The sequence below is a fragment of the Eretmochelys imbricata genome, chromosome 3 (assembly GCF_965152235.1).
Source record: "Eretmochelys imbricata isolate rEreImb1 chromosome 3, rEreImb1.hap1, whole genome shotgun sequence".
In the NCBI taxonomy this organism is placed as follows: domain Eukaryota; kingdom Metazoa; phylum Chordata; order Testudines; family Cheloniidae; genus Eretmochelys; species Eretmochelys imbricata.
The window spans coordinates 108,836,606-108,850,256 of record NC_135574.1 but is presented as its reverse complement, the minus strand read 5'-3'; the positions used below and the strand labels follow the sequence as shown (position 1 = coordinate 108,850,256).

The 13,651-nt window shown below is 45.2% G+C and overlaps 1 protein-coding gene across 2 annotated transcripts in view; it reads left to right on the top strand.

The window, feature by feature from the left end:
- Window positions 1-13,651, top strand: part of FUCA2 (alpha-L-fucosidase 2) — a 39,695-nt gene that overhangs the window by 11,622 nt on the left and 14,422 nt on the right. Inside the window, exons 1-4 of one of the 2 annotated variants that reach the window (XM_077813151.1) lie at window positions 6,105-6,297; window positions 10,228-10,415; window positions 11,308-11,647; window positions 13,379-13,589. In XM_077813151.1, coding sequence (XP_077669277.1) covers window positions 6,113-6,297; window positions 10,228-10,415; window positions 11,308-11,647; window positions 13,379-13,589 — 924 coding nt within the window. In that variant the 5' untranslated portion in view covers window positions 6,105-6,112. Of the gene's footprint in view, window positions 1-6,104; window positions 6,298-10,227; window positions 10,416-11,307; window positions 11,648-13,378; window positions 13,590-13,651 lie in introns of those variants that run through there. The other variant, XM_077813152.1, reaches the window with a different exon arrangement.

Sequence of the window (13,651 nt, the reverse complement as noted above, 5' to 3'; positions counted from 1 at the left end):
GAAAACATGGGCCCTGCCAATGCATGCATCATGGTGCTAATGGGGCAGGTTCATGCTGTGGAATGCCGATTCTGGGCTCGGGAAACAAGCACAGACTGGTGGGACCGCATAGTGTTGCAGGTCTGGGACGACTCCCAGTGGCTGCGAAACTTTCGCATACTTTCATGGAACTTTGTGACTTGCTTTCCCCTGCCCTGAGGCGCATGAATACCAAGATGAGAGCAGCCCTCACAGTTGAGAAGCGAGTGGCGATAGCCCTGTGGAAGCTTGCAACGCCAGACAGCTACCCGTCAGTTGGGAATCAATTTGGAGTGGGCAAATCTACTGTTGGGGCTGCTGTGATGCAAGTAGCCCACACAATCAAAGATCTGCTGATATCAAGGGTAGTGACCCTGGGAAATGTGCAGGTCATAGTGGATGGCTTTGCTGCAATGGGATTCCCTAACTGTGGTGGGGCCATAGACGGAACCCATATCCCTATCTGGCACCGGAGCACCAAGCCGCCGAGTACATAAACCGCAAGGGGTACTTTTCAATAGTGCTGCAAGCTCTGGTGGATCACAAGGGACGTTTCACCAACATCAACGTGGGATGGCCGGGAAAGGTACATGACGCTCGCATCTTCAGGAACTCTGGTCTGTTTCAAAAGCTGCAGGAAGGGACTTTATTCCCAGACCAGAAAATAACTGTTGGGGATGTTGAAATGCCTATATGTATCCTTGGGGACCCAGCCTACCCCTTCATGCCATGGCTCATGAAGCCGTACACAGGCAGCCTGGACAGTAGTCAGGAGCTGTTCAACTACAGGCTGAGCAAGTGCAGAATGGTGGTAGAATGTGCATTTGGATGTTTAAAGGCGCGCTGGCGCAGTTTACTGACTCGCTTAGACCTCAGCGAAACCAATATTTCCACTGTTATTACTGCTTGCTGTGTGCTCCACAATATCTGTGAGAGTAAGGGAGAGACGTTTATGGTGGGGTGGGAGGTTGAGGCAAATCGCCTGGCTGCTGGTTACGCGCAGCCAGACACCAGGGCGGTTAGAAGAGCACAGGAGGGCGCGGTACGCATCAGAGAAGCTTTGAAAACCAGTTTCATGACTGGCCAGGCTACGGTGTGAAAGTTCTGTTTGTTTCTCCTTGATGAAACCCCCCGCCCCTTGGTTCACTCTACTTCCGTGTAAGCTAACCACCCTCCCCTCCTCCCTTCGATCACCACTTGCAGAGGCAATAAAGTCATTGTTGCTTTACATTCATGCATTCTTTATTCATTCATCACACAAATAGGGGGATGACTACCAAGGTAGCCCAGGAGCGGTGGTGGAGGAGGGAAGGAAAATGCCACACAGCACTTTAAAAGTTTACAACTTTAAAATTTATTGAATGCCAGCCTTCTTTTTTTTGGGCAATCCTCTGTTGCGGAGTGGCTGGTTGGCTGGTGGCCCCCCCACCACGTTCTTGGGCGTCTGGGTGTGGAGGCTATGGAACTTGGGGAGGAGGACAGTTGGTTATACAGGGGCTGTAGTGGCAGTCTGTGCTCCAGCTGCCTTTGCTGCAGCTCAACCATACACTGGAGCATACTGGTTTGGTCCTCCAGCAGCCTCAGCATTGAATCCTGCCTCCTCTCATCACACTGCTGCCACATTTGAGCTTCAGCCCTGTCTTCAGCCCGCCACTTACTCTCTTCAGCCCGCCACCTCTCCTCCCGGTCATTTTGTGCTTTCCTGCACTCTGACATTATTTGCCTCCACGCATTCGTCTGTGCTCTGTCAGTGTGGGAGGACAGCATGAGCTCGGAGAACATTTCATCTCGAGTGCGTTTTTTTTTCTTTCTAAGCTTCACTAGCCTCTGGGAAGGAGAAGATCCTGTGATCATTGAAACACATGCAGCTGGTGGAGAAAAAAAAAGGGACAGCGGTATTTAAAAAGACACATTTTATAAAACAGTGGCTACACTCTTTCAGGGTAAACCTTGCTGTTAACATTACATACATAGCACATGTGCTTTCGTTACAAGGTCGCATTTTGCCTCCCCCCACCGCGTGGCTACCCCCTCAACCCTCCCTCAGCGGGGAACATTTCTGTTTAGCCACAGGCAAACAGCTCAGCAGGAATGGGCTCCTCTGAGTGTCCCCTGAAGAAAAGCACTCTATTTCAACCAGGTGACCATGAATTATATCTCACTCTCCTGAGGATAACACAGAGAGATAAAGAACGGATGTTGTTTGAACGCCAGCAAACATACACTGCAATGCTTTGTTGTACAATGATTCCCGAGTACGTGTTACTGGCCTGGAGTGGTAAAGTGTCCTACCATGAAGGACGCAATAAGGCTGCCCTCCCCAGAAACCTTTTGCAAAGGCTTTGGGAGTACATCCAGGAGAGCCGCAAATGCCAGGGCAAAGTAATCCTTTCACATGCTTGCTTTTAAACCATGTATAGTATTTTAAAAGGTACACTCACTGGAGGTCCCTTCTCCACCTGCTGGGTCCAGGAGGCAGCCTTGGGTGGGTTTGGGGGGTACTGGCTCCCGGTCCAGGGTGAGAAACAGTTCGTGGCTGTCGGGAAAACCGGTTTCTCCGCTTGCTTGCTGTGAGCTATCTACAACCTCATCATCATCATCATCATCTTCTTTGTCCCCAAAACCTGCTTCCATATTGCCTCCATCTCCATTGAAGGAGTGAAACAACACGGCTGGGGTAGTGGTGGCTGAACCCTCTAAAATGGCATGCAGCTCATCATAGAAGCGGCATGTTTGGGGCTCTAACCCGGAGCGGCCGTTCGCCTCTCTGGTTTTCTGGTAGGCTTGCCTCAGCTCCTTCAGTTTCACGCGGCACTGCTTCGGGTCCCTGTTATGGCCTCTGTCCTTCATTCCCTGGGAGATTTTGACAAAGGTTTTGGCATTTCGAAAACTGGAACGGAGTTCTGATAGCACGGATTCCTCTCCCCATACAGTGATCAGATCCCGTACCTCCTGTTCGGACCATGCTGGAGCTCTTTTGCAATTCTGGGACTCCATCATGGTCACTTCTGCTGATGAGCTCTGCATGGTCACCTGCAGCTTGCCACGCTGGCCAAACAGGAAATGAGATTCAAAAGTTCGCGGTTCTTTTCCTGTCTACCTGGCCAGTGCATCTGAGTTGAGAGTGCTGTCCAGAGCGGTCACAATGGAGCACTCTGGGATAGCTCCCGGAGGCCAATACCGTTGAATTGTGTCCACAGTACCCCAAATTCGAGCCGGGCAAGGCCGATTTAAGCGCTAATCCACTTGTCAGGGGTGGAGTAAGGAAATCGATTTTAAGAGCCCTTTAAGTCGAAATAAAGGGCTTCATCGTGTGGACGGGTGCAGGTTTACATCGATTTAATGCTGCTAAATTCGACCTAAAGTCCTAGTGTAGACCAGGGCATAGCTTCATGTGACAACTGAGAAGCCTGGTGGCTGAATGTACAGCTTAAGACAGAATGACCAGGCAGATTGCATGCTCAGAGCCAGGGCTGACTTTTCAAAAATCCAGCAATATCCATGTTCACCTTTGAAAATTCCTGTGATTTTTGAGAGACAAGGTGGGTGAGGTAATATCTCTCACTGGATCAATGTCTGTTGGTGAGAGAGACAAGCTATTGAACAACACAGAGCTCTTCTTCAGGGTGAGTTTGCCAAATCATCTTTTCTGAAAACTCCCCTGCACCTTCCAGGAACTTCCCCCTCTCCCTCAGAGTTTTGGCCATTGTAATATTGCTTAAATATAAGCATTGTGCTATGAAACCTTGAAATTAGGGCTGTCAAGTGATTAAAAAAATGAATCGTGATTAATCGCATGATAAAAAAAACTAATCACAATTAATCGTGCAATTAATTGCATCGTTAATAATAGAATACCATTTATTTAAATATTTTTTTATATTTTCTATATTTTCAAATATATTGATTTCAGTTACAACACAGAATACAAAGTGTACAGTGCTCACTTTATATTTATTTTTGATTACAAATATTTGCGCTGTAAAAAAAAAGCAGCCAGAATTATCTCCCATAAATGTAAACAAACTTGTTTCTCTTAGCAATTGGCTGAATAAGAAGTAGGAGTGAATGGACTTGTAGACTCTAAAGTTTTACATTGTTTTGGTTTTGAGTGCAGTTATGTAACAAAAAAAATAGATATTTGTAAGTTACACTTTCACGATAAAGAGATTGTACTACAGTACTTGTATGAGGTGAATTGAAAAATACTATTTATTTTGTTCATCATTTTTACAGTGCAAATATTTGTAATAAAAAAATAATATAAAGTGAGCACTGTACACTTGGTATTCTGTGTTGTAACAGAAATCAATATATTTGAAAATGTAGAAAAACATCCAAAAATATGTAATAAATTTCAATTGGTATTCTATTGTTAACAGTGTGATTAAAACTGCGATTAATCACAATTAATTTTTTAATCACAATTAATGTTTTTGAGTTAATCGCATGAGTTAACTGTGATTAATTGACTGTCCTACTTGAAATCATGCAATTCTGCTACTTGATGTACTATGCACTAGTGCTAAGTACATTGCAGAAACTCCTCCATTTCTACCAGCAATGCTCTGAAACACTGCCACTTTGTGGTAATTTAAAGTTATGGCTGACACAGAGCATATTTCCTGAAGTCGGTTGTGCTCAAATAAAAATTCAGAAATAAATGATAACTTAGCACTAGGGCTGGTTACAATGGTGCATATTTTTTGTGAAAAATGTACTGAAGTTTAATTTTTTTACAATTCAAACAGCTCTAGCAAGCACAATGAAGCACTTTTCCAGACATTTATTCAGAGGTTCACGGTCTATGTCGTGCCGCCACAGTTGTAGTTTACAGGGCGGGGGAGGGGCTATCAAGTCCAGGTTTGGGGCTCCAGGTTTGGGGGGGCTCAGGGCTGGGGCAGAGGGTTGAGGTGTGGAAGGGGCTCAGGACTCTGGGCTGGGGATGCAGGCTCTGGGATGGGGCCAGCAATGAGGGGTTTGGAGTGCAGGAAGGGGCTCCTGGATTGGGTGGGGGCTCAGGGCTGGGGCAGGGGATTGGGGCGCAGGGTGGGGCACAGGCTTACCCTGGGTGGCTCCTGGTCAGCGGCACAGAGGGGGTGCTAAGGCAGGCTTCCTGCCTGTCCTGGCACCACAGACCGCACTGCGCCCTGGAAGTGGCCAGCAGCAGGTCCGGCTCCTAGGCAGAGGTGTGCAAGCGACTCTGTGCGGCTCTCGCCCACTGTTCCCCCCTCAGCTCCCATTCGCCGATTCCCAGCCAATGGGAGTGCGGAGCTGGTGCTCGGGGTGGGAGCAGCATGTGAAGGCCCCTCTCCCCCCATGCTGGCCACTTCTGGGGCACAGCACGGTTTCAGAACAGGTAGGAACTAGCCTGCCTTAGCCAGGCAGCCCCGCTGACTAGAGCCACCACGACCCAGTACTGGGTCACAACCCACAGTTTGAAAACCACTGGTCTACAGAACTCAGTTCCAGGGAGCAAGGTGGGCAGGCCTACAGTTTAATTTTCCTTAATTTTCCTATAAATAACGAGAGATAAATTTCCTTTGTTCTTGGGATTTTTCAGAGGGTACCGCTCAATTTCTATGCACCGACTGTGCTAGTGATCATACTAGATGTAACAGCAGGTCTGTCTCAAACCAATTGCATTTGGAACAGGGCAACAAAGTCCTGGCCCTAGATGGTGCCTGAACGCTCAAATCCCATCTTTTCATATAGCAAATGAGGGCAAATAGCACCAGGTTGAGTCGTTAAATCAGTGAGTGTGTGCACTACAAATTTCACACTGCCCACTCATCCTGGGTTCCCTAAGAGACACTGATGTAGGGCCTGGTTTCAGCTTCCCTCCAAGCCTCCTTTCCTTGCTCAGCAAGCCTGGAAAAAAAATCAGAGCCTAAGAAATTATTCTCGTAACCTCCTTGTCCTCCAGTGCCCCGCCCTTGCTAAACAATGCACTAAACTGCACCCAGCAGCCTCGCTGGGTGTAAAAACAAGGAGCAGGAAGCAGCCCTGCCTGCCGCGGGTTGTCATCTGACTGCTCTCACGTGAGACGTTAAACACACCATCCCCAGCTGCTGCATCCTCCCCATTGCCAGCTATGCTGCTGCTGCTGCTGCTCCTCTGCCTGCTCCTTTGCCCACAGGGATGCAGTGCGCGCTATGATCCTACCTGGGAGTCTCTGGATTCCAGACCACTTCCGACCTGGTTTGATGAAGTCAAGTTTGGCATCTTCATCCACTGGGGCGTGTTCTCCGTGCCCAGCTTCGGCAGTGAGTGGTTCTGGTGAGCCTTCCATGCGTTTGACTCTCAGCTCCTCACTTCCTCCTTTATGCCTCTTTAACCTCTCCTTGCTCTTTCTGTCGACAGAGCAGCCTGTTGTTCTTTCTTCTTTCCCTAACAAAGCTGCACCCTGTAGTAAACAACCTTTCACGCTCCATTCCCTCCCTCCCCCAGTGTATGTGGTAATTATTCCCTTGTCTCTTAGCAGTAAAATCTGGCCCCAACTAGTCTGAACACAGCTCCCTAATTTGGAGAACGTTTTCAACCCAAACCTAGATGTGGATCCCCATGATGTAAGTGAATTGAACCAAAACCTCACATCTGAGCATCCTTGAATGTGGGGAGTGTTTAAAATGTAACCCCACAAACAAATTTTGCAAGTGTGCTCCTGTATTTATAGCGGGCTGGCTAAAAACCACAAATCAGAGCAATTGTAGAGTTTGGGGGTATCCATAATCCAGGTCTGACGTTTGAGCCTATATTTAGTGAACTAATGAAACTGGCTTTTTTTAATGTTATGTTAATGGTTGTGATTTTTAAAGAGATCCTTTCCACAGAAAAGAGAAAACTCAGGTCCTGCAAACACTTACACATGGGTAAACTATTTGACACATGTGAGTGTTCACAGAATCAATCCCTTTGTCTGGTAAACTGATTTACCATTTCTATGCCATAGTCTGCCCCTGACTTTCTGTGTGATCTTCAAGAAGTCACAAATCTCTTCTGCTATTTGTAAAATTGAGGTAATAAGATCTCTGTCACGGGGATATTATAAGGCTTAATTAAATAATTTTAGTAAAGGTATATACATGCAAAACATGATTTTCTGAAGGCAGAATTTTGACAACACATACAGAGCTGCAGGGGATGGGTTTAAACAGCTCTGATGTGGGCTGCACTTTACTACTTAACTTTTCTAGACAAAGAATAAAGATGATGTCTTGACTGCCTTTGATACCAACTACAGTTTAATAGAATATTCTTAGTACAGTGTAAAATATTCTTGACTGAAATGCCATCTCTAGTTTGAGAGTGTTAATGCTGTCTATTCTATTAACTCCTGAAAGTACTCATGCATCTGATGTAGGGCAAAAGGGCTCTACCTCAATCATAAATATACCAAATGTACCAAAAATAGAAAAGAAAGCTTTGGCCATGATACAGACCCTTCCAAAAGAAAGGTTGTGGTTGAAGTGTCATTGCAAAAAAATCACTTTTCCTTCCTAGTATATTAACTATACAGATCCATCCACTGGCAAAACTATCCTCCTTTTGTATAATATTTCCAAATCCTCCCTTACACTTTCAGTGCCAGTTGTCCTCCAACTTTTATATGTGGATTTTTTTTTATGGGCTGGGCACTCTGTGCAGTCATTTAGAAAATAATGGAGTTGTACAGGCTGTAAATGAGGGCAGAATTTCCCCCTAAAATAGAAATGATCTTGTAAACCCCTCCTCTCCCCAATCCTGACTGCAGACTTTCCTATGATAAACTACAGTGTTTGATTACACAAAAAAGAAATGTTAAGGTGGTACAAAATTAAAATAAACTCACTTTAAAGCAATGGATCAGGCTGCTTGGTTATGTCCCCCCGCATTTTGTATTTGAGCTGTTATTTATTAGCCATGTTCCAGATTTTGCTCTTACATCGGTGTTAATGTGGACTATTGACTGTAAATAGTAACTATTGACTGTAAATAGCATTTACACTTGTGGTTTACCCTCATTTACCCTGTCATTACAGCCTATTTGTTAGTACCAACTTTCTTCCTTGGCCTGCAGCTGTTCCCACTTCTCTGATCTCAGCAGATCACTTTTCAGTTTGTTTCTTTTGGAATTTCAATTCTCTCCGTTTTAACATCATTAGCAACCGGTGCATGGCAAAGGAGAAGAGAGGGGAAGGTGTGATCAGTTTCCTTAGACACTAAAAATGTCTTGAGATTGCAACTATTTTTTCCACAGGATGATTTCTGGGCCTTTTCGTCCAGCTTTTTCCCCACAAGGGGCCAGGTTCTGTTCTCACTTATGTCCATGTTAATTTGGGTTAACTTTATTGCTATCAGCAGTTACTCTGGATTTACGTGAGTATTGCTGAGATCAGACTCTGATCCTCAATTTGGGATTTAAACACATTTTTAAAAAATTCAGTTTATTTTCCTCCCCAATTTTGAATGACCAGTGTGTGTCTAAGCTTACCTAGGTCTTTGCTGCTCTGCCTCACTCTCTGGAACCTAATGACTGTAACCCCACAAACCCTTACTACTGGCCATAGCATTTCTACAGTGACAGACTCATGCTACCCCATGCTATGCCCATAGACAATAGAACTGTTTATGTAGTAAGCAGTATTGTTGTAGCCATGTTGGTCCCAGGATAACAAGGTGCATGAGGTAATATATTTTGTTGGCCTAACTTCTGTTGGTGAAAGAGACAAGATTAAGAGCTACACAGAGCTTGTTTCTTTGACCAACAGAAGTTGGTTCAATAAAAGATATGATTTCACCCACCTTTTTTCCTCTCTGTGGAAAACACTAATCCACAGGACTGGTGCTGGACATTTTGCTGCCCTAAGAATTCCTACCTGTAATTGGGCTGGCATCCACCTCTCTAGCTGATTCATGCCTGCAATCGCTCAGCTTTGAATGGGGGAAGCACTCCCCTGGCTGGTGGTTCTTTTGGCAGGTCTTCATTGACTAGCCTTCCAGCCGAGTCATATACACTGTCCCCCCTTCTGGGGTATACAGTTTCTAGTTCTTGCTCATGGCCCTAGTATGGGGCCATAGCACAAGGGCATCCTTCCCCAAGGCACTACTTTCTTTAACAGCCCAAGAGGGGTCTATCTCAGTAGGTGTCCTTTTGGCAGTCCTTGACTGGGATCAGCCTTCAACCAGACCAGCAGAGTCCATCACGGTACCCTCACCTGGTCTGGTGAACTTCTGGGCTTGGTCCCCTGGACTCAGCTTGCCCTCACTGATCTGTTAGCAGTCCTGCTGCTCTTCCAGCCAGCCAAGCACCCATTTCTCCCTCTGCAAACTCCAGGCAGTAACTGACTGCTCTGCTGCTTCTTTTTATATGGCCCTTCTGCCCCCTGATTGGTCACTCCAGGAGCCCCTCTGATTAGCAGTTCTCCTAAAACCACTCTAGGCTGCTGGGAGGACTTCTTCTCTGCTCTTTTCTTGAGTGGGCTATGGCAGGGCCGTGAGGCTTCTAGACCTAGTCCACCCTGTCACACCTCCTCATACCTGTGCTGGTGTGGGGGACAGCCACACTGGAGACCTGCTTCTGTCTGTGTGGCAATTTTTGGCTGCTGCTGGTGTGGGGTAGAGGCCCATCTTTAAAGGAGCAAAACTCCCTAAAAGTTGTGCTTGGGGTGGGGGTAGATGGAGCAGTGAGATGGCTGTCATCCCAAGTAGCTACTGGAAAGTGGGGGTGCCCTTTAAGAGGCAGAAGCAAAAAAGCTGTGCTGTGCTTGGTGGTATGGCTGCTCTTACTCTTCTACAGGGGGACACAGTTAAAGAAGTCCATGCCTGTGCTGGCCCAGAACCAGGGGTGTTCCTACAAAACTGGCACCCAACGTAGCTGCCTACGTCCCACATCAGCCCTGTATGCCTCGTAGTAAGTTTTCAGCATTTGGCCCGTAAATAAGACTATATTTTCCCCACTCCCATCAAATTTTAGCTGGTGTACAACACAGCTCAGTAGGAAACACTGGCAGTCCCTCAAATGAAGTCCTTGAGGGAGGTAGACCACGGTGCTTCCAAATATCAAAGCTATTATTGCCTGAGGCAGTTTTATGTTATTTCCAGTGTACTTCCACAGTATGTCTGTGACAGTGCGCACCGCCCTTTAGAATGGCAAAACAGGAATTGATTATTATAACTGTATATATATATTTTAAATGTCATTGGATATTTGTATTGTGTATTTGGAAGGTGGTATTGGCAGAAGGAAAAGAGACCGGCCTATGTAAAATTTATGGAGACAAATTACCCTCCTGGCTTCAGTTATGAAGATTTTGGCCCTTTGTTTACAGCCGAGTTTTTTGATGCCAACCAGTGGGCAGATATTCTGAAGGCTTCTGGTGCAAAATATGTTGTCTTGACTTCAAAACATCATGAAGGTAAATAGAACATGTGCAAGGGCTGGCAGTTGTTGCAGTTCATGGTTCATTTCTTCTAACAGAACAAAAACCCAGGTGAAGTTATCTTGTCCAGCTGGCTAGATGCTAAAAACCTGGCAAGAATAAAAGTGGTATTTGTTAGCCCATATCCTCTATAAAAGGCTGGAACATTGATAGAAGGAAGAATTTGTTGTCACATTATTCCTCCTGCTATAGGTTGCAATGACTGAAGTTAAGAGTGCTGCAGAGCTTCCTACAACAGCCACAGAAGTTGTTAATGTCTGACTGTTGCGTAATTTAGCTCTAGGCTTTTTATTGCTTAATGAACCAGAAGAGTAAATCGTGTTCTGTTTCATATAGAACATTACTGTGTGCAGAGAGTTCGTTAGCTCTCTACCTTTCTCCAAGAAATGTACAATGTGCTCTTGGGAGTCGGTTAAGATTTTGAAATATGCACAATTATATTTCAACATTAGTAGCCTGATTCCTATTATTACTGCTGCAGCTAGAAGCCCAAATCAAGATCAGGTCTCCGTGGTACTAGGTGCTATACATACCCATAGTAAGAGACTGCTTAGTGCAGAAACTGAGAGTTATGTGTCATTTGTAGACATGGTATAAACAATTTTTAAGCAACATCTTGGTATTGGATTCTTCTTCTAAAGGAAGGAATATTATGGTTATACATAACTAGAGATTTCAGTGATAGGGCAAGCAGAAGTGGGGAGAGCCTACTTCTTCTTTCTGGGGAGCTGCAGAAGAGGGAAGAGCCTACTTCCTCTTCCTGGGGAGCTGCAATCAGCATGTGTGTTTGACTAATAGCATAGCATATATAAGAATATGCTTACAGTGCTTTTTATTCTCTTTTTATCCTTCAACTTTCTCTTTCTAGGTTTTACTTTGTGGGGGTCCAAATACTCATGGAACTGGAATGCTGTCAACATAGGACCAAACCGGGACATTGTGGCTGAACTAGCAACATCTATTAGAAACAGGACGGATTTGCACTTTGGGCTGTATCACTCTCTCTTTGAATGGTTCAATCCTCTCTTCCTTTATGATGCCTCCAATGTATTCAAGACAAGACAGTTTCCAACAGCCAAGTCATTGCCTGAGCTCTATGAGATTGTGGCTAAATACCAGCCAGAGATCCTCTGGTCTGATGGGGATGGTAATGCACCAGATACTTACTGGAACAGCACTGGATTTTTAGCCTGGCTGTATAATGACAGGTGTCTTGTTTTTATCATATATTTAGCTCTTAAATTGGAACTTTGGCCAGGCTATAGCCTCTGTCTCATTTTTCATATATTGTGTGGGATCCATTGTTTCACTTATTGGGCACTTAACCATGTCATCTCCACTTAATTTCCCTGCGATATAAGGGATCAAATCAGGGAAGAGTATTCCCTTTAACAACCAAATTATTAGACATGGCTGAAAAATTATGAACATTTTTCATGAAAAATGTCAAGCAGGTCCATAAGTTGTTCCATTAACATGGTCTGGCCATTCTATCTATTTTTATTCTCCTGTAAGTAACAGTCATCTACCATGATGGCAAGTAGGGTGGTTTTGTTAAGAATATGATCATAGAATATCAGGGTTGGAAGGGACCTCAGGACGTCATCTAGTCCAACCCCCTGCTCAAAGCAGGACCAATTGCCAACTAAATCATCCCAGCCAGGGCTTTGTCAAGCCTGACCTTAAAAACCCCAAAGGAAGTAGATTCCACCACCTCTTCCACCACGCATTCCAGTGCTTCACCACCCTCCTAGTGAAATTTTTTTTCCTAATATCCAACCTAAACATCCCCCACTGCAACTTGAGACCATTACTCCTTGTTCTGTCATCTGGTACCACTGAGAGCAGTCTAGATCCATCCTCTTTGGAACCCCCTTTCAGGTAGTTGGAAGCAGCTATCAAATCATTCTTCTCTTCTGCAGACTAAACAATCCCAGTTCCCTCAGCCTCTTCTCATAAGTCATGTGTTCCAGTCCCCTAATAATTTTTGTTGCCCTCCGCTGGACGCTTTCCAGTTTTTCCACATCCTTCTTGTAGTGTGGGGCCCAAAACTGGATACAGTACTCCAGATGAGGCCTCACCAGTGTTGAATAAAGGGGAACGATCACATCCCTCAATCTGCTGGCAATTCCCCTACTTATACATCCCAAAATGCCATTGGCCTTCTTGGCAACAAGGGCACACTGTTGACTCATATCCAGCTTCTTGTCCACTTTAACCCCTAGGTCCTTTTCTGCAGAACTGCTGCCGAGCCATTCGGTCCCTAGTCTGTAGTGGTGCATAGGATTCTTCCGTCCTTAGTGCAGGACTCTGCACTTGTCCTTGTTGAACCTCATCAGATTTATTTTGGCCCAATCCTCTTATTTGTCTGGGTCCCTCTGTATCCTATCCCTACCCTCCAGGGTATCTACCTCTCCTCTCAGTTTAGTGTCATCTGCAAACTTGCTGAGGGTGCAATCCACACCATCCTCCAGATGATTAATGAAGATATTGAACAAAACCGGCCCCAGGACCGACCCTTGGGGCACGCCACTTGATACCGGCTGCCAACTAGACATGGAGCCATTGATCACTACCCGTTGAGCGCGATGATCTAGTCAGCTTTCTATCCACCTTATAGTCCATGATCAGGACACTTTCTTCACAGACCGTGCCTTTGACATGCACATAAGACACAGTACATATTCAAGGATCTGTACTGTAATCTATTTCCATGGCAGACAGTCGGAGGTGTGCCTGAGTAAGGAGTGCAGAAGCGGGTCCATTCACTACTCTCATTCTGTGTAAGACCTCAGATTTCTTACCCATTTGCATTATGTAAAGAGGAAAATTAGGAATACAGAAGTCATCTTGAACGTGAATTTCTGGGGAAAAGAGCTGACATTTAGTCTAAAAAATTAAAAATCATAATCATTTGTTTAAAATTTCTGTAATTTCAGCCCAGTTCGGGATGCAGTTGTAACAAATGATCGCTGGGGAGTTGGCAGCATTTGTAAACATGGTGGATACTACACCTGCAGCGACCGCTATAACCCAGGACACCTTTTGCCTCATAAGTGGGAAAACTGTATGACCATAGACAAATGGTCATGGGGTTATAGGAGGAATACGCAGCTAAGTGATTACCTCACGATTGAAGAACTGGTAAAGGTACAGTAAGACAGAGATATGGTATACAACATCTGGCCAGTACTTCTGATTATTATAGTTCA